Consider the following 25,925-nt stretch of genomic DNA (forward strand, 5'->3'; position numbering starts at 1 on the left):
GAACGTTCTACATTTGGCCATGTAAAACGGCTGTGTTTGTTAAATTATGCATGTTAAAACACTATTTTCTTAAAGCAATTAGGCCTATAGGCCTAAGGCAGTATGCAAGAATGAAGACTACAAATGTAGGCTGCGTCTTTTTGATTTATTTATGTATTTATTTGTTTATTTATTGATTGATTTTTTTTGATTGGTATTTTACGCCGTACTCAAGAATATTTCATCTATACAACGGCGATCAGCATTATGTTGGGAGGAAACGCGTCTTTTTGAGTAAAAATATCAGTACAGGTTTACCAGGACAAAATTAACGTTTACATTACAAACTAAACGTATACATGTATGTGAGGTGAAACTTTACTCAATCGGATGCAGCCAAACCTCACGTTTTTTTCTGAAAATGTTTAGGGCAAACTTTTAGCGGTGTATATGTTCCCTTAATCGACATGTAATACCTAAAGCAGGTCAGAATATAAGCCATACTAGTGCAAAAGGTACAGTTCTGTAGGTTAACTGGCCCACACCTTTACTTTCCTGATGTTTTGTTTATAGATGAAGACGAAGACGATACTGGTGTTAATGGTCCTCAGCATGTTGGCTGTGGAAGAGAGTAACGCCTGGATCAATAGTGTCTGCAGATGGGTTTGTTACAGAGGCTGCGAACTGCTTATAAAGAGGGGCTGGGGCCGACAGGCCCTCTGTAAATTCGCCTGTCGTAGAAAGTGTGGTAGGGGAAAGAGACAGGTGAGTACTTTTGGGATCCAACCTTTGGAAGCGTATCGTACCATCTCGCATCAAAGTTTAGTCCTGAAACAACAATAATACAAGAAAGTTAATTGTAATACAAATAAGTGTGTGATCGTCATACTGGAAAACTGTTTTAAGTACATGACGGTCCGGCGATTTATGGCTAACTAAATGCCCAAATTCACTCACCCGCGTTTCCCAGGTACATGACAAAACTCCTTATTAATCCTCCATACCTTATGACCGGGGAGAGCTGGATTCGATCTTGTGACCAACATGTAGTTCATGCAAGGGATCGTCACCGTGGATCAAAAAACTTATACAAGGGATTTGTTTCGTACACCAATGAAACTGATCCCCATGCTATACAGAAATGTCATAAATAAACAATTTATTTATTTATTTTTTTGACTGGGGTTTTACGCCGTACTCAAGAATATTTCACTTATATGACGGCGGTCAGCATTATGGTGGGTGGAAACCGGGCAGAGCCCGGGGGAAACCCACGACCATCCACAGGTTGCTGACAGACCTTCCCACGTACGGCCGGAGAGGAAGCCAGCATGAGCTGGACTTGAACTCACAGCGACAGCATTGGTGAGAGACTCCTGGGTCATTACGCTGCGCTAGCGCGCTAACCGACTGAGCCACGGAGGCCCCAATAAACAATTTATGGATGTTAAAACTTGCCAAACATATGAACGTTTGTATTTTTGTAAAATCCTACAAAACTTGGAATTATACATGCGCATATCATTCCAGGCGATCGATGGGCTTGGTCACGTGACACCAATCCCCGCTAACTTTGACTTCTACGACCTAGACGACGACAACTTCATCGAGATCAACGAGTTTGCTGCGACATTAGGCGAAGACGTCAACGAACCTGATCTCGTGAAAGGCTTCATTCTCACCGACGTCAACGGTAGGTTGAAAAATGGCGTAACTGTATACATATTTGGATTTGGTTTGTTCATTTATTGGCTTGTGCAGCTTTTAGGCTATTCGGTGGGCCCAGCTAGCCCGACTGACTATCGAAACATCGGTCGTCGTGTATCAGTCACTTTATAAGGAGGTGGGGGTGGGGAGGGGGCAGGGGTGGCTGGGTACGTCATGAGTAATCGGTAATCAGTCGGGCTAAAAAATGGCCTCTAGTGAGGGTTGATGCATACTTATATGCTGTTGTTTAAAAAGGAATCCGTTGCGAGCGGTGGTGTTGCAATAAATAGGTATGCCTTGAACTAAACAATTCTTCTGGATTCCATCACTGTGCAGACCAAAACGGAAATGCACACACTTACAGGAAAGTTGACTGAAAGCATTCAACACATTCGCAGTGGCAGATTAATACTGGAGACCATTATCCTTGGCTGCATGTTGAAGAGAAATCTCCCCTTGGGTGGCGTATTTCATTTCTCTTGCCATTTGGGGCTACGTACCCTTTGGTAGCAAAGAATACCTAACTGCACACAGTAATGACTGGTATACAGCCAGGTCATTTCCGTGAACGCCCGACTAACCAGGATCTCCCTCCAAAACAGGAGAACGACCCCAAATGGAACAGCTTTGTGTGCAGGATGTCAGTTAGTGAAGGCGAGATCGAGACCAATTAGTGTTACGTAATGCAATAAGTGCACTTGAAGGGCCCTAAAATGTAACAACTCTGAATGCCATTTTTTTTGTAATTAATATAGCTATATTTATTTATGTATCTAATTGGAGTTCAACGCTGTACTCAAGAATATATCGCTCATACGACGACAAACAGCATTATAATGAGAGGAAAGCGGGTTGATTCCGGGGGAACCCCACGACCATCCGATGGTTACCGTCAGACCTCCCCACGTCCGACAGGGGATGAAAAATGTAGTTATATGTTCTGTTGTAAAAACTGACACGCTACCAGTGAACCATTCAGCGACAACTTCCCTTGAAATTTTGAACACAGAAAGCTGCATCAGAGTTTACCAGTGTCAACACTTCAGACGTATCCGTGTAAACGAGTATTATGAGCTAATTAACTTACGGTGTGGTCACAGCAATGTCACTGAATGCATCACTTAGAGTATTATTTGGTTTTTCTTTAGGGGATGGTAAGTTGACTCGGGAGGAATTCTCGGCAGAAACTTGCGTCTTCTACAAAGGTAAGTTTTGACTTTGTTAATGACGTTAGTTACGTCTGATTCATTTATTTGATGACTACGCCATACTCAGGAATATTTTACTTATACGAAGGTGGCCAGCATGATGGTGGGAGGAAATAAGCCAGATCCCAAGAAATGTCACCACAATCCGCGGGCTGCTGCCAGACCTTCCCACGTTCAGCGGGAGAGGAAGCCAGCATAACGTCTGATTCGGACAGATATTTCAATTATATAGAAAAAAATGAGAACTATATTACTCACTCAGATTAACTGGGTCTTAGTCTAGGTAAACTCTGATCCTCATATTTAAACGAATTATGCTTTGTCCGGAAATCTCCACGATATTGCTGCAAAATTGACGAAGTGGCGCTAAGCTGTAATCATTAACCCAAACTATGAATCATTACACTGCCAATGGGGTTAATAGCTACGTCTACTTTATCTCAGAATAAAATACTTCGTATTACATACTTTGAACCTCGAATTTACAAGAATACTAATGTGTAAAATACATCGCCGCGATGTGGCTGCGATAAACGGATGTATGGTTGTTGTTTCAGTGATCAATTCTTATCTCCACATAATATACTAAACCTCTACGAACTGGATCGATAACGCTTTAACTTGTTTTTGTAGCAGAGCCTGTCCCGGAAGAAAAGAAGACAAATGACGGACATACGATGTAAAACACTGGTCAGCAGGGATGATCTCCGTACTGATCAGCCATCAGTGATTTCCGACATCATCATCCGATCATTTCAGATTCACTGGTGATTTTCCAGATTCACCGTCAACATAAACCTCATCATAACAGTATAAAATAACATGTACACATTTTTGTACTGAATTTTTGATTGTGATTAAAAATAAATCAATGAAATTAAGAGCAATTTCTCGAGTGTTTTTGTAACTACATGTACTGATACTAGGTGTATTTTTGTATGTAATTTAGGGGTTTTGCATCGTACTTAATTATTTTGCAGTCACATGACGACGAATAATCTTCAGGTGTATGTACATAAAGTACTGCCGGCACTGAAGTATCATGCTTACGACACCAGACATGACACCAGACATGACACCCCACCTAGTCACATTATACTGACACCGAGGCCACCAATCATATTTCTTTCCTCTGTCCTCTCACTGTTGAGCACCAAGTGTAGCAGCAATAAACAGCATTTTTAAGGCCTTTGGTACGACCCGACCCTGATTTGATCCCGGATCTACTGACCTCTAGGTGGACGCTTTAACCGTTAAGCCACCGATGCGTCTACGTTGATTATACACCCCATGGACATGTACGTACATATATAACGAGGTTATCCAATACACTGTCAGAAGTTTTCTGACCCCTGGGTGCAGAATTCAAGTCTAAACGCTATCAATAACAGTGACAGTTATAAGCACATTTTCTTTTCCCTTGTACAATAAACATGTGGAATGCTTTATGGTATAATACGGTGAATATTTTCAATAAAATCCAGTAGTACACAATTACTAACTTGTCAACTAGGCGGTGAGGGCGAGGGTTGGGGATTCATGGTATTGACTAAACCACAGGTTAATAAGTGTTTTATCATAGCGAATTTAATTTCATGCGGATTATACTGGGTGAGGCGGCATATTTTGTATTCCTGTGGATTTGCGCTAGTCGTCCTGAAGCAGGACGTTTCCTGGGTCCCCAACACGTTAGATGTAGGTTACACACCATACACAACCAATGGATATAAGCATTGGTCGCCTCTAACACGGCGTCACACTGTGACGGTTTTAGTCTGTAACTTCAGTCGTAGTCTCAAGGCTAAAGAAGACATGTAGTCGATCAACACCCCTTGTTCACTTATACCGCTAGCAGCATGCATTTATAGCTGTACGTGTTTGCTCCACTCGTTTTAAATCATATTCTGTTAAATTTATATTAGAATATCGCAGTATAGTGTTAATGTAGTTTGGAATGTAATAGTACATAATGTGAAATGGTGATCACTTTTTATCTTTGACAGAAATTCTGATTAATTACGTTTGTGGAAAAGACAAAAAATGAAGAAAAAAAAAGCACGAAGGCTACTAGTAATTGGCGTCGTGTGTGCGTTTATCATTCGGAATATCGTCTAATCGGAATTATTATAAAGATTTTGTACAGCAGTTTACTGCGTTCCAGTAATTATATAAGCGGTTATTTCCTCTGAAAAAAATCCACCGATGTACCCAGACAGATTTAATCACCTGCGTCTGGAGACATGTTCTTGTCATAGATTACAGAGTGCTTATGATTGGCTTACGACACCGCATTCGTCAGTTCATGGTGTACAGTTCCCAGCGGAATGCATCGAGTTTTACGAGAAGGGAAGCCATAGAGATACATAGCACAACGACAAAGCTTATATAAGTTTACGCATTAAGAACTTCGTAATTTATAAATAAAATACATCGCGGCGATGTGGCTGCGATGAACGGATGTATGGTTGTTGTTTCAGTGATCAATTCTTATCTCCACATAATATACTAAACCTCTACGAGGTGGATCGATAACGCTTTAACTTGTTTTTGTAGCAGAGCCTGTCCCGGAAGAAAAGAAGACAAATGACGGACATACGGTGTAAAGCACTGGTCAGCAGGGATGATCTCCGTACTGATCAGCCCTGAGTGATTTCCGACATCATCATCCGATCATTTCAGATTCACTGATGCTTTTCCAGATTCACCGTCAAGATACATCTCCTCATAACAGTATAAAATAACATGTAGACTTTATTGTACTGAGTTTTTGATTGTGGTTTAAAATAAATTAATGAAAATAACAGCAATGACATTTTTCGAGTGTTTTTGTAACTACATGTACTAATACTACATGTATTTTTGTATGTAAGCTAAGGGTTTTACATCGTACTTAACAATTTTTCAGTCACATGACGACGAATAATCTTCAGGTGTGTGTAGATAAACTGTGTTTTCTTGTGGCAAGGCGAGTCCATGTCACCTAAGTACTGCCGGCACTGAAGTATTATGCCGACGACACCAGACATGACACCCCACGTAGTCACATTATACTGACACCGAGGCCACCAATCATGTTTCTTTCTTCTATCCTCTCACTGTTGAGCACTAAGTGTAGCAACAATAAACAGCATTTTTAAGGCCTTTGGTATGACCCGACCCTGATTTGATCCCTGATCTACTGACCTCTAGGTGGATGCTTTAACCGTTACGCCACCGATGCGCCTGCATTGATTATACACCCCATGGACATGCACGTACATATATAATGAGGATATCTAATACACTGGCCAACGAAAACTTTTCTGAACCCTGGGTGCAGAATTCAAGTCTAAACGCTATCGCTACATAAAAAATGCGTCCTTGTGCTTATTCACAGAGACAGTGTTTATTAGTTAAAGGGGCGTGTTTATTATAGTAAACACGCAACTGGTTTCATGGTGTAATGAGGTGAATATTTTCAATAAAATCCAGTAGTACACAGTTACTAACTTGTCAACTTGGAGGTCGGGTCGAGGGTTGGGGATTCATGGTAACGACTCAGCCACAAGTTAATAAGTGTTTTATCATAGCGAATTTAATTTCATGCAAGTTATGATGGGTGAGGCGGCATATTTTGTATTCCCGTGGATTTGCGCTAGTCGTCCTGAAAGCAGGACGTTTCCTGGGTCTCCAACACGTTAGATGTAGGTTACACACCATACACAGCCAATGGACATACGCATTCGTCGCCTCCTACACGGCGTCACACTGTGACGGTTTTAATCTGTAACTTCAGTCGTAGTCTCAAGGCTAAAGAAGACATGTAGTCGATCAACACCCCTTGTTCACTTATACCGCTAGCAGCATGCATTTATAGCTGTACGTATTTGCTCCACTCGTTTTAAATCATATTCTATCAAATATATTAGAATAGTAGTGTTATAGTACACAATGTGAAATGGTGATCACGTTTATCTATGACCAAAATTCTGATTAATTACATTTGTGAAAAAGAAGAAAAAATGAAGAATAAAAATGCACGAAGCCTACTAGTAAATGGCGTCTTGTGTGCGTCTATCATTTGGGACATGGTCAACTCGGAATTATTATAAAGCTTTTGTAGGGCAGTTTTCTGCGCTCCGGTAATTACATAATCCGTTATTGTACCCAGACAGATTTAATCACATGCTCCTGGCTACATGTTCTTACCATAGACCACAAGGGTTATGATTTGCTTACGGCACCTCAGTCGTCAGCTCATAGCTTACATTTCAGCGGAGAAAGGATAAGGGAAGCCACAAAGAAATAGAGCACATCAACAAAGCTTATATAAGTTTACATATGAAAAACATAGTGTTTGATAAATAAATCACATCGTTGCGATGTGGCTGTGATGAAGGGCTGTATGGTTGTTGTTTCGTGCGGGACAAATGTGTAAATGATGACAAAGTTATTGACATTTATCGATAGTTAAACATGATGGGCATGTGAGCTGATACAGCCTACAGATCTGGCAATAGTAAGTGCCTGAACAAGATTTCAGTCCCTCGTAAATAGCCAATGAAGCTTGCAATAAGCCCCAATGCTACACAGAACGCCTGAAACAAACCCAGTCCCAACAAATAAAGTCTGTGATAAACCCTAGTCCAAACAAATAAAGCCCGCGATAAACACCAGTCCCAACAAATAAAGCCTGTGATAAACACCAGTCGCAACAAATAAAGCCTGTGATAAACACCAGTTCCAACAAATAAAGCCTATGATAAACCCCAGTCCCAAAAAATAAAGCCTGTGATAAACACCAGTCCCAACAAATAAAGTCTGTGATAAACCCTAGTCCAAACAAATAAAGCTTGTGATAAACCTTAGTCCCAACAAATAAAGCCTGTGATAAACACCAGTCCCAACAAATAAAGTCCGTGATAAACACCATTTCCAACAAATAAAGCCTATGATAAACCGCAGTCCCAAAAAATAAAGCCCGTGATAAACCCTAGTCCCAACAAATAAAGCCTGTGATAAACCTTAGTCCCAACAAATACATCCTGTGATAAACCCTATATATTTTATAGTGCGATGATCATCCGATCATTCCAAATTCACTGAAGATTTTCCAAATTCACCGTCAACATACACCTCCTCATAACAGTATGAACCAACATGTACACCCTCATGTATATTCTCGTGCGTGCATTTTACTGATCTTTTTCTTTGTCCTTTTTTACTGAGATTTTGATTGTGATTGAAAGTAAAATTAATGAAAATAACAGCAATGATATATCGGGTGTTTTTGTAACTATTGATAATACATGTATTTTACATCGAACTTAACATCCTACTTAACAGTTTTTCAGTCACCTGACGACGAGTAATCTTCAGGTGTGTGTAATGTGTCTTCTTGTTGCAAGGCGAGTCCATGCCACCTAAATACTGCCAGCACTGAAGTATCATGCCGAGGACACCAGACATGACAACCCACCTAATCACATTATACTGACACCGAGGCCAGCAATCCTGATTCCTTCCTCTACCCTCTCACTGTAGGATACCCAGTGTGGCAGCAGTAAGTACCAATTTTAAGGTCTTTGGTATGACCCGACCCTGGGTATATCCCACGTCTACTGACCTCTAGACGAACGCTCAAACCATTCGCCCCTGAAGCACTTGCACTGATATTACACGCCATGGACATGCACGTACACGTATAACGCGGTTATCCAATGCACTGGCCAATGTCTGAAGTCTGAATGCAAAATTCAAGCCTAAGCGCTATAAATAAGTCTGACGATTATAAACACATTTAGCTACGCTAAATAAAGCCGTCCTTGTGTTCATTCATAAAGACTACGTGTAGTAATTAAAGGGCGTGTTTATTATAGTTTATTATAGTTCTGTGGTATTATGTGTTGAATACTTCCAAAAAAGACCAATAACCCAGTAAACATGACTGTGTTATCAGGAGTAAGAAGTCGATAAAGCATGTAAAGTTTATGATTGGATACATTTGATATTTTACATGTTATATATGTGACATTGACTATGCACTAAACATGTTACCTGTTCACTGAAGGAAGGGACTTTTACCTGTAGAAAGCGCTTTTTCATGCACACTCAAGGTTTTACTAGAGTGAGTGAGTGCTTGAGGTTAAACGTCACAATTTTTCAGTCACATGACGAAGAAGGAATCCTTTGGATGTATTTAATGTATCTCCTTGTTGCAGGACGGGATTCCCACCGCTCTTTTGTCTAGTGCTGCTTCACTGAGGCGCCTTACCGAATTCAAGTAAATCGCCCCGCCCGAGCTATTATATTCTTACGGCCAACCAGTCGCTGCATTATCCCCTTCATGCTGAACGCCAACCAAGGAAGTTACAACTTCCTCTTTTAAAGCCTTGGGTGTGACCCGACCCAGGATTGAAGGTTTACTGGACAATCTGTGTTTATTGAAAATATCCGGCACACTGCTATGACAACATATCCTTTTTTATAACGAGGCAGTTTCGTATTCCAATTTTTAAATATTGTTGAAGGCAAAAATGTCTTATTGAACTTATTGAGATATCAGGAATGTTAGGCAAACGACTTCTAATCACATATATTATCATAAAGACGTCAGGAAATGTTTACAAAAATTACCTAGATTAGGCGAGTGACGGAGACGACAGCGAAGCCAGACGAATAACTTGAGACGTTACTGAGGGAAGACGTGTGATTCGTGCCTCCGGAACACGCCAGACATGTGATCGGTGAATTAATATCATCAGCCGCCTAACAATTTTGACAAGACACATGATGGAGTACAACTTTTACCTTTAACGATGAAATAGTTCGATCTCAAAACTCCGGCATTGTCTTAATATGACGAATATGCTTAACGTAATATTTAAAACCAGAAGATGAAGTTCTCATTTCAGTTTAGGGTTAGTTTGGAGCAGCTAGGTTTCTCATTTATTCTCTGGTATTCATCAATACCAATGTGATTAAGCTATCTAACACTTTTCATCTTCTTTGTCTATTTCTTTAAAAGAAGATGAATGGGAAAAATGTCACAGATAAACCGATTTTGGAAATTTCTGTCGACAAGATTGAAGACGAAGACACAAGACGAAGGAAGACAGAACAACACATGTTGCAAGACAAACGTAGACGTAACACTGTCTCCTGTCATCCATTATAGGGTGTATAAATTTATAATGTGTAGGTTTTTCGGGAAACTTTTGCCTTAGTAGTACTAAAACCTGCGTTTTATGCTTAGGTAGATGAAATACAAATTTAATTTGAGGGAGAGGTCAAGAAGATATCTGACACGATATGTTGCAAAGAAGTGAACATGAATAGATTTTGGTGTTACCCGGTAGAAGACGGCGATGAGAAATTTACTACAGGCTATCAAAAAACTAGACCATAACCACTGTGAAACTTTTCTCTGGTCTGCAAAAAGAGATTTTTGATTGATGGCTATTCCTACAATAGTCAATAAATCTATAGATTGGTCGTTCTTTGCAGATCGATTTCCAACACTAGCAGACTCGAAATTTCTCCCTAGTCAAAACTATCTACACGTAGCTGGTCATTGTGGCCGCTTGTTTGAATGGAGCTCTCAGCGGCTCGACGCTTGCTTAACGTGAACAAGTGTATCGGATATTTGACAAAATGCGACAGTTTTCTTTTGGCTCACCTGACTTTTCCACTGTGTCAGCGTGTACGCGTTAATTAATTGACTGGCATTTTGTCATCACTCATAAAAATAAAATCAAAATATGAAAATAGCACAGCATCTTTAAGATCTTTTATATTAATGTAGTATAGCATACATAATGTTATTTACATTGAATCATGGCCAGTGCTTCACTGAGTCGTGAGAAAGTACTTTTAATTACTTTGAAGCACAACGTCTAGCTTATCCCTGAGATAGTCAGCCAATGACATCATCGCTTGCTTTAGGACCGAGAGCAGCTTTCATACTGCACCATCCTTGATATACGTATAAGATGAATTCTACTACCAGAGATCAGCTGATTTATATGTATTTTGAACGATTTCCTACATTAGAAGACTCGAAATTTCTCCCCTGTCAAAACTATCTACACGTAGCTGGTCATTGTTTATTTATTTGATTGGTGTTTTACGCCTTACTCAAGAATATTTCACTTATACGACGGCGGTCAGCATTATGGTGGGCGGAAACCGGGCAGAGCCCGGGAGAAACCCACGACCATCTGCAGGTTGGTGGAAGACGTTCCCATGTAGGGCCGGAGAGGAAGCATGAGCTGGACTTGAACTCACAGCGACCGCATTGGTGAGAGACTCCTGGGTCATTACGATGCGCTAGCGCGCTAACCAGCTGAGCCACGGAGGCCCCAGCTGGTCATTGTGGCCACTTGTTTGAATCGAGCTCTTTAACGCAAATAAAATGACATGGTCAACTAATTAGGACTATATACAGAGTATAGCAGGCATAAGGATGTAGATACTCTTGAGAGAAAAATTGTAGGCATAAATCTATAATAAAGGAAATACACTACATGTAGCATATTCACACGGATATTACAGATTTATGGTCCAAAACGGTGTTTAAAAGAACATTTGTGATTGGCTGTCTAAATCGGTGATAAGTCTATTAACTCTGGGGGAAAGTAATCAGTAGACCAATGATGAGCATGCTGCGTTGTAAATAACGGCATTTCTGACTGGATCACAGACACGGGGAAGTATTACTTTGCCCCCGTGAAAAATTTAAGTTAATAAATTCTTTTTTTTGGGGGGTCGTCGGAAAAAAGAAAAGAGAATCATAAAACCATTTCTCTTCCGCGGATCCGTATGTGACACTGTTGCTTCACTAGTCATTTGTTTCGAACATGGAATTAAAAGTTCAAGTAAGATGTATACAATGTAGAACGTCTTTGTCCTTATCTGTGCCATTGGAACACATAATCCAAATGTGTATTGAATAGAAGAAGTGTCGACAAAGTGAATCTAAGCTTAAATGTTGAAATTCAAATGTGTAAGTAAGATCTTTTCTCAAATGAGCGATGTGATCAAAAGGTAGTTTCGCGGAATGAGTGTCGTGTTTGCTCCGGTGGCGGCCGCCCTCAATGCAGCTTCACCTTTGTGCTTCAATAACAGTAATTCCCCATCTAACAGTTTAAAGGTTTGATATACATCGCCTGCTTTCCCAAAATAAATAAAACGTTGTCACAGTAGCAGTTTATGTAAAAGCTTATTTATGACCTCCCCCGCTCACCTCTCCAATAGATACCCGTCAACATAATGAGCCAATGCAAATTGAATTGTGTACCGTCATGCGGCTATCCTGTTGAATTCACTTATAATAGGCAGGCCCCAATATCACAGTTGGTAGAGCAAATTTGTAATTTCTTCGCTTGGCGTTCAGCAAGAAGGGGATAGTGCAACGACTGGTTGGCCCGTATCAGTATAATGGCTCGGGGGGAGGGGGGGGGGTCGCTTACTTACCTTCTCAGTGAAGCAGCACTAGATAAAAGAGGGGTGGAAATCCGTCCTGCAAAAAGGAGGTACATTACCAGGGAATCCTTCGTCGTCATATGACTGAAAAATTGTGCGACGTTAAACCCCAAGCACTCACTTATTCACTTATAATACAGCATCGCTGAGGATTTAATTATGTCTTAAAATTTACTTTATATATGTTTGCTTTTCATGCACAGTAAATATTTGATTACGAAGCGTTGCGATATTCGATGTTTAACTTTATACATTTTAAAAAATTTTTTGAATATTTTTCAATGTTTGAAGAAAATCTGGAATATATAGTTTTCAGATATTGAAATAACAAGAAAAAAGAAAACTTTCGATAACTTGGTAATCAATGTTTTCAATATAAGTTTTTGTCTTTATGTATATATTTTGTTTTACATTTTTAAACAAGAAAAGAAATATTGAATGTAAATAAATATTAACATTGACTAAACAGATAATCTCATGTTCCTGTTCCATGGGATTTGGCTCTCCCGGTCATGTGATCAGCCAATATATGTTACCCTCGTGACAAGACAACAACGATTTGAATTTAATTGTTGAATGTATTTTATCGTTATTAAGCACTGATTTTGTTCTGAGTATCAAAGAGTTTGCATTGAATGCATTTTTCACATTTGATTTGTTATATACTGCAGTGTTTGATCTGCATTTCCAACAGAAAGAACTTTACGTTTTATTGTTCCAGACAGGAAAATGAAACATTTACGCATGAGCGTAGCGATTAGAGAAACGACTTCTTTGAGACTGTAAATGTTCGCGAATCTCATACATATTTTCATATGGTTCTTCCAAGAAGAATTAAGTAATATCTTTGCTCCACGTTGATTATGGCCACGTGTTTAAAGCCCTTGTGATAGTGCATTACTCCTACATAACTTGCTCTGTCAGCAAGAAGGCATTTATTCTCCTCAAGGCCATATCTTTAGCTTGCGTGCTAGTAACTTAGTTTGCTTGAAGTATATATTATAACGAATTCTGTGGGCTCAAGCGAGATTTCCTAAAACGTAAAATGGGGCGTTTATCCGTTTTGAATTTCATAAAACCTTTGGTGCATTATTCTATAGCTTCTGTTTTAGACGTTGCTACTGGCATACAATAGCTGTCCTATTTTTGTCCTAATGTAATGTATTTGTGTGAGCGATTTTCGGGCTTCCTCATAATCTAATCAACGTTCATCCCTAGCCAGCCATCAAGGGCATGCAAAACATTCCGTTTCTGGTGTCCTTGTGTATCACAATTGATTAGTTTGAAATCAGAGAGCGGTGTTGAGAGCACCATTGTTAGCAAACCTTATTGAGACCACTGGAAAGGGCTGATGTTGCATCGAAAAATAGCTATATCCCGTTACACGCGTACGTTTGTTTGAAATAAATCGAACATGGATGGAAAAGGTTTCTTGAAAACCTAATACTATAAGTGGTGATGCTGGCTGCACATTTTGGTGCATTTTTATTGTAGTATAACCAAGGGTTTATTTCTTATACTGTTATAGCCGAAAGTGTTGCCTTCTCATCCTCATCTCAGGGAGCCTTGTGGAAAATCTTTTGACTTTTCTGAGAAATAAGATGTTTTTCATTTCATGACTAATATATTCGATACTGTATAACAGAGATGTCAAGCATTTTATAACCAAGTGTTGATCACTTTATGAGAAAGACAATGACTATTTTATGAGAAAGACATTGACAACTTAATGACAAAAGTATAGACCGTACCGTGGCTGTGTTGGCTGATTTGCGACATGGATGGGGTAAATTTAAAGACAAAGGTGTTGACCTTATCTTTTCTGAAGTAATTCATTCAGAGTGGTCGGTTTCCTAGCATTTCCAGGGGTATAGGAAATTGTACATTGTAAATACAATATATGTTAGTATGTGCATGTGTGCTTGGGGCTTAACGTCGTACTCAACAATTTTTCATTAGGTCTGTGCAAATATACCGTGGCCTCTTGTGGTAGGACGAGTCCATGCCGCCAAAGTTCTGCCGCTACTGAAGCATCATTCCAAAGACATCAGACAAGACACTACACCCCGTCACATCATATTGACACCTGGCCAGAGTTTCCAGTTTCCTTGTTCTAGCCTCTCAGTGCGGAGCGTCAAGCGAAGCAACAACATGTAGCAGTTATGAAAGTCTTTGTTATTACCCGACCCGTTGTACATTGTACGTTGTCTATTAACTTTACTTTAATTTCATTGCTCTAACTTAGCAGGTGACTAGATTATTTTCAAAAAGAAAAGATCAGGTGATTTATTAACATTTCCTGGAAAGACCAACATTATTCCAGTCATGACAGTTGCGTAATTGTAAATTTAAACCCCACTGAATAGCTAAAATCCTTCATGAATTTGTAATGCAATGCGAAAAACAAATTTTTTTAACGATGCTACGAATGAAAAATAAGTACTCATTTGCACGGGAGTCGGACATTTGTTTTATTTCCGATACCTGGGTAATTGCCCTTTAGGGATATCCGAGTCTGCCACGAGCACACCAGGGATCTCCATATGTCAGGGCCCCTGCACGCAAAGTAATGAATGTGTTCATGGTCCGTAATTGAGGTCACTACTAACCCGCATTCATTATCTGGTGAACGGGGATCGGAAACTAAATCTTTATTTATTGATAGCTGATCGTTTACATCTAGATGGAAGCTATTGTATGAACGGCGACAATATAAGTATCAGTATTTCGGTGCTGACATACAATGTAGGCCTATGTAGATGGTTGAATCGAGGATGATCACCACAAAACACTCTGTAGGATGTATAAAAAAGCCCGTCTTTACAAGCTGCTTGCAACTTCATTGATGTCTTTATTGCGTAAAAGGCATACAGGAAGTCTCGCTGCTTCGGATAGTTCTAGTACTGGCTCGACGCAACTTGTAAAGCGCAAGGCCGAAGAGGTCGCATATTGGAATCCAGCTCTCGCTGTTTCTGTTGCGTCAGAAAGTTTGCCAGTTTCCAAGCGAAGGTAGATGGTTTAGTCAACTCTTCGGTTTCCTACACCTATAAACGTGAACGCCATCATATAAGTGTAAACGTTTTCAGTGCGGCATTAAACACCAATCAAACATGTCCACAAATAAATAGTGATGCTTAAGTCCAATGTTCAACGTCAAGTCATTAATGTACATGTAGAAACGAGTCGGATGGAAATTCAGATCTATAGTTTCAAAATGAGAGACATCGTTTGCAATATCAAATATTGCTATTCTGGCATATATAACATCGTTGTTATCACATTTGATGTCATATGATGCCACAGAAGATAGAATTCATATGTTTTTTGACAGAAGGCACAGCTTTTCCACACTTTCTTGCAATATCACAATACACTGTTGTCGGGTTTACTCAATATAATTAAAGACGGATACAGCATACATAGAAAGTGAAACCAGAGCAGCGACGACAGTGTGATAGTTACCAAATGGTCACATTTGACCGGTGAAATGCAGCCTCTTGTCAATTGACCTCAGTCAGGGTTTTATTTTAACTATTCATGAGAATGCATAAATAGTAGAATTCCACGCTCCCTACCACCATTGCTTTAGCAGAATTAGGTAAAAAAAATGCAATTAAAAAATGCAAAAATGTCGCTATTACTAGAAATACTCAAAATGCTATATTGTTATCATATTTCACTTATTACGGCAAAATAGATGCTCCCGTCTGAGGTCAGATGATTGGCCTGCCTTATGACAGACAAAAATCAGGCCTGATTTTATTTCTGGTTCGACCAACCCAATCCTCTTAAGGACAGAAATGACTCCAGGTCATTGATTACTAGCGCCGATATCGTTTCTAAGATGACGTACTTTGTCTTAAACGCCTAGGTGGTGTGAAAAACTTTGGACTGGAATTAATCCATCGATTCCAGACAGATATTGTGCCAAGGGCAGGATTTAACGCCATTGTTTGTCTACAAGTTGCGTTCACAATTATAAAGATTTGGAGTTAAGCCCCTTTGAGATATACCCAAACAATGGTTTTACACCTGGTTTGGCACCAGCCAGAGCGATGTATGTGCCCACCAGATTTGCAAGAGCCCGGACTTATAGGAGCCTTGAGACGTCGAGTATTACGAGTGGTGCTAAGCCGAGATATCCGCACTCATTCGCTTCTATTATTAGCCTGGAGAGGTGTTCTCAACAACACAGTCGTGTAAAATGGCAAGCTCGTCCTCAGGTGCCCTGTTTCCCAATAACCGTTAACGTGGAAGTGTGAGCTGTCCGGTCTGTCTTTACCGCGGCGGTAACAATCATGCTGCACTCAAGTGGCAGACTGAGAACGCTCTGTTGCTTCCGGAAAGAAGGCCAACTCAATTGTCAGGGTGAGTGCTGGTGTTGTCGTATTAAGCAAGACTACATACAGTGTGGTGAAAGTCGAAGGAAAGCCCTTTTACGCCAAAGGCTTCATAACACTATGTTTTACAAGTAGGCTTCACATTTCACAACTTGCAAAACCTTCTGTACAGTGTCTCAAGTAATTTTTATGTATTCATCAACGCTAAAATATCTAAATTGTAAGATTTAGTGTGCCATATGACAACTTGGATAATTTTAACAAACAGTGTACAGCAGACTATTTTGGAAACGGAATTATCAACTTGGGACGCCTGTTTATGGTTTGATAGAGGTATACGAATGTCGGCCGTAATGGCGCTGTTACATAAATAATCTTCATATTATGAAAACATTAATAGATTTCTTACACATACCATACGTAACACGGATTCTTTTTAATAGAACACACGTTGTCTAGCCTTGAGTTAATGTTTGAGCTATTCATAAAAAACAATGGGTATCGTTTCTTCATTCGATGACTTGAAAACTTGTAGGTCTGTAGCAAGATGTGCCAGACAATAACAATAATATGTATTCTATCTTGAATTCCACAAAGGTTTGCCATCAAAGACTCATTTGGAAAACTGTATTTTCAAATCATGGCATAGAGAGTGGCACGCTTTCAATCCCAGCAAAGCTTGGTGAAAAAAATCATACCAGAAACTACTGTTCCTTAAAGGCGTTAGTATATTTGTCACACATACCATATATAATATCCGCCCCTCGGAGAGATCCGATTTTTAAGATCAGCGCTCTCATTTGATTTATTTTTTTTGTGAATGTCTCGTGAAGCGGGATTCTCATTTAATCGAACTTGCAATACATGTTCAAACTAGTTACCTAGAAGAATTATTTATTGTTTATATTTGACCTTGAGGTACATTTCAAGGTCGTAACCACATTTACCATGCATATTTAAAAAGATGTTGGAGTGCATTGAACGATGCTTTATTTTTGATCTTTAATCCATGAATTTATGCCCACTAACTAATTTTTCGATGTAATTATATATTACATTACACAATGTGCTCATAGATGTTAATTGTTCTTAATGTCAACTGCTGCTTAAGGAAATCTGAAATTGGCAAGTGTCCCAATAACATGACGAACTGGTTTGTGCATGTGTCAGTTTAATTTATCATATATCATTGCAAGAGGGTTGATCGGGTACTTTATGCATTGAGCGCATGTCCGTGTGTGCGGCGAGCGTACATTATATACATCATTTAGACCTGCTGGCTATACAGATGGAATTGATATTTACAATATCGTGTCTATTCTGGTTGAACAAAGAAATCAATACTCTTAAACTTCATAGCTTATCAACTAATTGTCATATTCGATATCCTTGCTTCAGTCATGTTAGATAAAAGGCCTGCATGTGAGTCTGGCTGAAACACCTTATCCGTAGCCGGAAGTTGAGTGGGGATAAATCATCTCAAGAGGAAGGGATCTCGAAAATCAGAAAGCTGACTTAGTTAAGACTTCTTTACAGAACAATTATTCTGTGTTTGCATTATCCAATAGCTATTATCTAATTCACACTTTCGAGGATCCAACTTATGCTGCCTTATTACTCCACCCACTGTAACTCTCTAATAAACACCGTTCCATGTTGTGGCTCGTTAAAAGACATTTGCCAGTGGCGTCTGTGATGCAATAAATATGAAATTGCCTGGCAGCATTCTAAAGAGCGTGGGACGTAGTGGGATCTAGAGGTCTGCGCCGAAAGTGGCCATTGAAATACGCCTACACCATACAGTATAGAAAACCGTAGCAGTAATGCCAGATAAATAGTGTGATAGTTGACAAATGATCACACATAACCTGTGATTTTCGGTCTCCCATCAATTTGCTGACTCGAACAGGCTTTCATTCTAATTGTGCCAAATGGTCACAAGTAACCGGTCATTTCCGACCTTTGGTCAGTTTACCTCTTTCAGGCATTTATGGTCACACATAACCAGTGAGTTCCGGCCTGTTGTCAACTTATTTCAGTCAGGCTTAGATTTCAAATGTTGCAAAATCCGGCCTCTTGTGATTTTACCTCGTCCATGTTTTCACCCTAATTGTTCATACACATGCTTAATTAGTAGCAACATACACGCCCCTATAACAATTGCTTAAGCAAAATTAGGTAAACAGAGAAATAGTGCATTCATGTTAAACAATTTTACATCTATAGACATTATAAGCTGGATACTATGCTATCAACGTCTTCTTGCTTCTTTTAAAATCAAGTGATGTATGCTGGAGTCAAACCGGGTGGGGAGTCATGTCTGGTGTCCTCGGCATGATACTTCAGAGGAGACAGCAGTTTGGTGGCATGTGCTCGCCCCGCCACATGAAGACACAGTATACGTGCACACATCCTATGACATCCTCCTCATCATATGATGGACAAATTATGATGTACGTCGTAAAACATGCTTATTGATATATGACGTTTATTTCTCTAATAGTTTAAGTAACATTGCGCGGATTTATAAATTCTTTTAGCCATTTATACATATTTTGGTTATATAATTATAATTACATGACATTATTTCTTTGTCCAAGGTTTGGTGTCATTTGCAGAATAGAGACTCTGCTGGCACGACATACGCACAAGCCGCGAATCGTTCACGAATTGCTGACCGGTTGAATATGACTGAAATCTTTGAACAGTATTAAGAATTTTTTCAGGCTGGAGAACAGAGAAACTCATTCCGTACATATTTCTGGATGGCATTACTGTAAACGTAATATGATATATATAAATCTTAAAAGCCAACGGGGGCCTCCGTGGCTCAGTCGGTTAAAGCGCTAGTGCAGCGTAATGACCCAGGAGTCTCTCACCAATGCGGTCGCTGTGAGTTCAAGTCCAGCTCATGCTGGCGGCCGTACGTGAGAAGGTCTGCCAGCAACCTGCGGATGGTCGTGGGTTTCCCCCGGGCTCTGCCCGGTTTCCACCCACCATAATGCTGGCCGCCGTCGAATAAGTGAAATATTCTTGAGTACGGCGTAAAACACCAATCAAAAAAATAAAAAAAAAATAAAAGCCAACGTTTCGCCGTTTCCTCTCATAATGCTGGCCAGCGTCGTATAAGTTAAAGTACGACGTGAAATACCAATCTAATAACGTAAGTTAATCTGATAACCGATGTGTATGTTTCTTATCTGAAACAGTAAAGAAAGGATATATAGAATTGTTGATATGGTAATTTTTTTCTCTTTAAATGCAATGTTTCTTAAAATGTAAAAATTGTTCAAAATTACTTTTAATGTAATCTGTGTAAGTGTACGGTTGTGTGTAAACCTTTTTAGAGTCTCGTGTTATACATGTATTATGACAGGCTCTTCCATCACATTTGGTAGAGCTTCCGATTCGGGAGCGGTAGATCCAGAGTCAATCTAAGACCTTAAAAGAGGAAATTGTAGCTTGGCGTTCAGAATGAAGGGGATAAGGGGATTGTTAAGTACAACGTTAAACCCCAAGCACTCACTCACTCACTCCATCAGTCCTATTTCATCGTACAGGAGATGGCATCAACATCCAGTAAACAGGGAAAAGTACTAAGTTTGAGAGTGAAGTCACTGAGATATGATCCTTGTTTAATAGCATGAACCACTGAATACAACCCATCCAACATATATCCTGAAATCAGAATTTTCAGGCCTTGAAATTGTTAAATAACCTACTTCTGCAGATTACACTATTATTAGATGGGGGGAAAATAGATCAACTCGGTCTTATGTTGCAATCAAAGCGCAGCTGAGATACATATTTTTAACTTACAGCTACTTATGAACTAGCATGGTACAAGAGATGAATGCTTATTTTTTATTCGTTTCAAACACTCCTTGCGTTTTTCCTTCATCGCTCGGAAATGTTGAAGGCTCGTATTTACACGAATCTGCCTTAGTTTTACACTTTATATACATTTTTAGCTCTTTGATAGTTTGTGTTGAACGTTGTTTTGGGAATTGGTTTTGCGATTATTGACTCAGAACGTCCATTATGGTTTGCGTCTGGCATAAGAATGTTTGACGCCTAGATTGATTAAGGATACACTGGAGCATTCATTTTTACAAGATTAATTGGGTTAAGAACGAAAAAACTGCTGTGTTAACGACATGAATCCGCGTATATAGCTACATATTGGGCAATGCTCGTAGAGTGCATATGCGACATACCTTTTGGAGGTTAGGTGATCTTCTGCATGCTCTACCCGCATTCTTTCAGCCATACACCTAAAACGATCGGTTCGGTTTCACAAATCGTCTTAAGTTCGGTAATTTGCTTAAGTCGGTAGTGTTTTTTTGTCTAACACGGTCAGACACTTCGTAAGTATAGTATTTCGTTGCTTAAGCAAAAGACTGTTGATTAAGCTATATGTAAGCTTCCAGAAATAACCTGAGTTACGGCAAAACACATCATGTGCAGTAACCTCAAGTGTTTGTTAAAAAGGAATGATGCAGTTTGAATCATTAAACGGCTCGTCATTTGTCGATCGTTTGTTTCAATAATCAGTGAGAACATTGCAACATTAGTCGTATGACTCAGATATGTTCATTTTCAGACAGCTGCTACGTATGAAAACATACATTAACAAGAAGGATTAAACTACTGTTGACAATTACTTTTGATTTTATTTCAAAATATGTTATATTTTCAGTTTATAAGAACAGGAATTATATAGATATAGTGATATAACAAATGTTTTGACACATTTGTCTAAAATGATACTAAAATTCAGTACTCTGTTTCATGTCCATATTCAAAATAGCAACAAGATAAGAGAGAATCGCCCCTGAGTTGTGTTTCGGCTAGAGTAGAAATGCAGATAATTAAACCTTTTTTATCAAGTGTATTTCACCTCCAGTCTGAAAGGATTTTAAGTTTTTTTTTTCTTTCTAATAACTGGGAATCATGTAATGGAAACTGTGTTGCTAATACAGCCACTCCTTCTGTTTTTATAGTTGTAAAAATAAAATCACCACTTTATAATGAGATCCTAGGTGATAGAGACCTAGAGTATTTTTTACAATAATTTTTTGTCTTAAGCAAAGATAATTAAAACAGTAATTCTTGTAACTGTGGAGAAAAAGGTGTCTGATAGGTGTCAAGTAGACCTTTTCCCATCGCAAAATAAATTTATTTTCAAGTTTATGTGAAACTAAAAGCCCGTTGAAACCAGCATGCAGGCGAACATCACTGATTTGAGGCTGATTCTTATGTACGTACCTCGTCACTGATTTTGGTGGCGTCGGGCGCCTACGCCCAGTAATTTAGAATTAATACCTCGAAGAAAAAAAAAACCATTCGAAAATATAACGGTAATTGTGCGTTATTATTATGTAATGTGAATCAAAGCCGTGCTATGTAAGTTTAGATTCTGGAGAGGATGATGCTTTTTGATATTCCACACCGTAATGCTCTCAAAAGGACAGCTTACAAGTTGTGGAGCGCGAAAGTCATACCACCATATTTAACTATATATCCTCAAAGATAGCTGGCGTCATTTGATATAAAAAGTCTGTGCAGTCAGTTAATTTCTAACTCGGTCACCTGATCCCCAACCACATGATGAACCAGAACACTGACTGGATTTCGTGATGGCCTATGCAAAGAAAGTGAAATTGACCGTATAACATTACCACTACTTCTCCTGCAAAAGCAATTGGATGTATCCAAACAGATCCGAAACCGGCGGTGTATTTTCTTCTAGAACATCCGTAAAACAAATCAAAATGTGGCGTTGGATACGAGTTCTGTTGGAGAGGGCACAGATATTTTCCCTAGCATATATGCAAAGCGGTATTGGGCCGTCTTATGGCAAAATCTAAAATTGTGTCAATGGCCGCGAGGACATCAACCCTTTATTCCATTTGTTTCTTTATGCGTACAATGTACACAGCGCCATCTGTTAACTGGCTGGTAGCCGTACACAAGGAGAGTAAAGTAAATTTGTAGATCTACTCAGGACTATATTATATTACCTCCGTTATGGCCTGCACGCATTTGTACTTATACAATTTAGAGAAACGTTATTTTCACTCGGTAAAAAAAAATGGAAAAAGTACGATCAACTAAAAACTGCGAAATTCCTGTTTTTTGAGTGAGCATCAGTTGGGATTTTTATTTTCTGTGAGATATATAATGGCGCCAATATGTAAACCCCCAACCATCATAAGGACTACAGCAAAGAAAGTAAAACCAGTGCAGCGACGACAGTGCGATAGTTGGAAAATAGTCATTTAGGGTCGTATTCTAACAGCTCATTGATTATTCTGTGGTCTTTTATATTAAACGTGTATTTTAATGGCTTGCGATAAAAGAAAAAAAGAAAGAAAAAAAGTCGAGTAAAGTGTAAGTATTGTTAAGTAAATATAATGTATTTCATATGCCCCCCCCCCGTGCATGTGCTTAAACCAAACCAATGTAATGTTCCATTCAAACATGTTAGAAGGGTCGCATTTTATTTTCCATCCTCTACTAATTGAATGTTGCAAATTTATTTGTCGAGTTCAAATAGCAACTGCCATCGAAGCTAAGTGCTTATATAATTTACCCAACTGCACTAACTGTTATTACGCTAAGTTCAGTTACCAATTCTCAACGAGATTCTATCGTGACAAGTCTGATTGGGAATGCTGAAGTGTATCTAATTAGTGATACCTGGAGGTCTTTAGTAATTTAGTCAAACAGACCTTTCTATTAAGGCAATTTTGACTATGGACAAATGGCCAGTATTGTTAGTTTTGTCTGTTGCATTGCATACGATAACGGTAATCATGTGTCTTATTTCTATTGGCCTGTCTTCCGGATGATGCATAATAATAGCTTGTGATGATTGGAGCAATGCCAAGCTCATACGTGCCCTGCCCCAGGCCCCTAATTCGTGTCTAGCATGACGGAGTAGCCATTTCTATCGGGTAATTAATAGCTTATATGAGTTTGAGCATCCTTTCATTATATTCCACAACCCCTGGAAGTGCCTTATTTTCTGCCTCGTCTGGCAGTTCAAAAAATCACCACCTGAGGCTGTGACTGGATTTGTGTTGGACACAAAAGCTGTATTGCCTGTATCCCTCTTTATTCCCTGCGCGATCTGACATCCCGTGCGGCTAAAGACACCATCAGAGAAACCTCATTCCGCTAACTAAGAACCCTCGCTCACTAAGTGGCAGCTCAGAAAATCCGGGCTTATCTAGAAAGCTACATTTCGCTTACAACGCTGAAGATATTTTTTTATAAATATTGTGAACAAGACCGAATAATTCATCCACCCATCCATTTTGTTGAATCATCTATGAGTCTATTTCGTAAGAACCCATTTAAGCAAAGCTCAGTTCTTCCCGTTGTCATATAAATGAAGCATTCTTGAGCGCAGCTTCAAATTTCTTATTATTAAATAAACCATGTAATTTAATTCTTCCGGTTATTGTGAAAAATAGGCTGAATATAACTTGAGAAGAAATGGCAGTAACTTTCATTATGATAGAAAGTGTTTGAAATCACATTTTCATCTTCCTCTCCGGCATATGAAATTTTCAGCCTCTTGGCGACATTAATTGCACAGTACATAAAGTCTGTTTCCACTATTACTATTAGTCGCGGGAATTCTAGTCGATGAAAATTCTGTTGAATACCAGTTTCCTTCAGATACTTGTATCTGTAGTCTGTCAGCAACCTGCGGATGGTCATGGTTTTCCACGGGGCTTTGTCCAGTACAGGAAATGGTTCAAGAAAATCAAGCATCTATTCATATAATCGGAATCTGTAGACACATTCTACATTATCACCAGCATTAGGCAGTGCATTTTCTTACATTTTTACCTGGTTGTTCATTCATTGATGTTATGTGATGAGGTGCTCCCTTTTTTTTGGTAAATGATGCATTGGAAAATTTATGCCATATATTTACAACTTTAATCTTCCGGTTACTGTATGCTTCTTACATACACTTCCGGACATTGGCATTCAGACGTTCAGACGCTCAGACGTTCACGATCCACATAGCAAAGTTGTTTATTTTATCACTTTTTTCTTCAATTCATTTATTTGATTGGTGTTTTACGAAGAGAATATTTAACTTATACGACGGCGGCCAGCATTATGGGGTGAGGAAATCGTGCGGGGCCCGGGGGAAACCCACGACCATCCGCAGGTTGTCGGCATACCTTCCCACGTACGGCCGGAGAGGAAGCCAGCATGAGCACTTCCTTTTTCAAGGTTTCACGTCTATTAATGTGGTAAAGTTTCTGGGTAGACGAAATCGGGAAAACCTCTATTCATAGCTGTAGCCTTACTACACACAAAAAACTAAACTGTTAATTTTAACAGAACGTATGTATTCTGTTATAATGTAATAATATTCTGCTAGTTTTATATAATCTTTGTGTTGAAGTAATAGAATATGTGCGTTATGTTTAACACAATAGTTTGCAGCAATAAGAGAATATGCTCTACCATCACTCAGACAACAGACTTTCTTTTAAAATTAAGAGGTTAAATTTTTGAGTGTAAGGATAACTGGCTTTAGTCGATGGCCACGCTGTGGTGGCATCATGCTTTGTCTACAGACACAGAGCAGGCCACACAGTTTAACTGCAATCTCAGTGGAAATAACATTTGATGGCGGAGAGACTGGTAAGTTTCATTAGAAATAAAATACAAAGCTTTTAGACCATTTTCTCCTTCAACATTTATAACGCGTAGATAAAGAATTCAACAAAGCAAACATCCGTTTAACTTCTGATGATCGTGGTTGGAATGCTGCAATTAAAAACCCCAAGTCCGGCGCTTTGACACCCCTGCCCTCCGTCATCAAGGGACGCAATCAGGTTAGAACTACCGGTTTCCTGTCCCTCTATTCCGATTGATGAATCTTGGCATGCATTCTACACACATCAACATTCCCTGTGCGCATCGGAATTCCGTTTTCCACTCCCCTGTATTGGATTGATCAACATGGGCTAAGATACTTAGAAACCTCTGACAGAAACAGTGGTTCCTCTCGTTTTCATGGTACTTTATTAAATGGAAGAACAACTCGGCATTTTGAATCAGCAATTCTAGACCAGTCACTTCAAATAAATAAACAGTATATTACTAGCGCCAATGACCTTGAACGGGCATATCACTAGTGCCAACTTCCTCGTACCGGTATATCACTGGCGCCAATTACCTCGTACCAGTATAT

The 25,925-nt window shown here is 39.3% G+C and overlaps 1 protein-coding gene across 1 annotated transcript in view; it reads left to right on the plus strand.

The window, feature by feature from the left end:
* The first annotated feature begins 591 nt into the window (after window positions 1-591).
* The window catches only part of LOC135478103 (corticotropin-releasing factor receptor 1-like), a 106,640-nt gene continuing 81,306 nt past the window's right edge, over window positions 592-25,925 (plus strand). Inside the window, exons 1-3 of the mRNA XM_064758374.1 lie at window positions 592-744; window positions 1,510-1,672; window positions 2,835-2,891. Of these exons, the coding sequence (XP_064614444.1) occupies window positions 592-744; window positions 1,510-1,672; window positions 2,835-2,891 (373 nt within the window). The remainder of the gene's footprint in view (window positions 745-1,509; window positions 1,673-2,834; window positions 2,892-25,925) is intronic.

This window comes from Liolophura sinensis, chromosome 11, assembly GCF_032854445.1.
Source record: "Liolophura sinensis isolate JHLJ2023 chromosome 11, CUHK_Ljap_v2, whole genome shotgun sequence".
Classification (NCBI taxonomy): domain Eukaryota; kingdom Metazoa; phylum Mollusca; class Polyplacophora; order Chitonida; family Chitonidae; genus Liolophura; species Liolophura sinensis.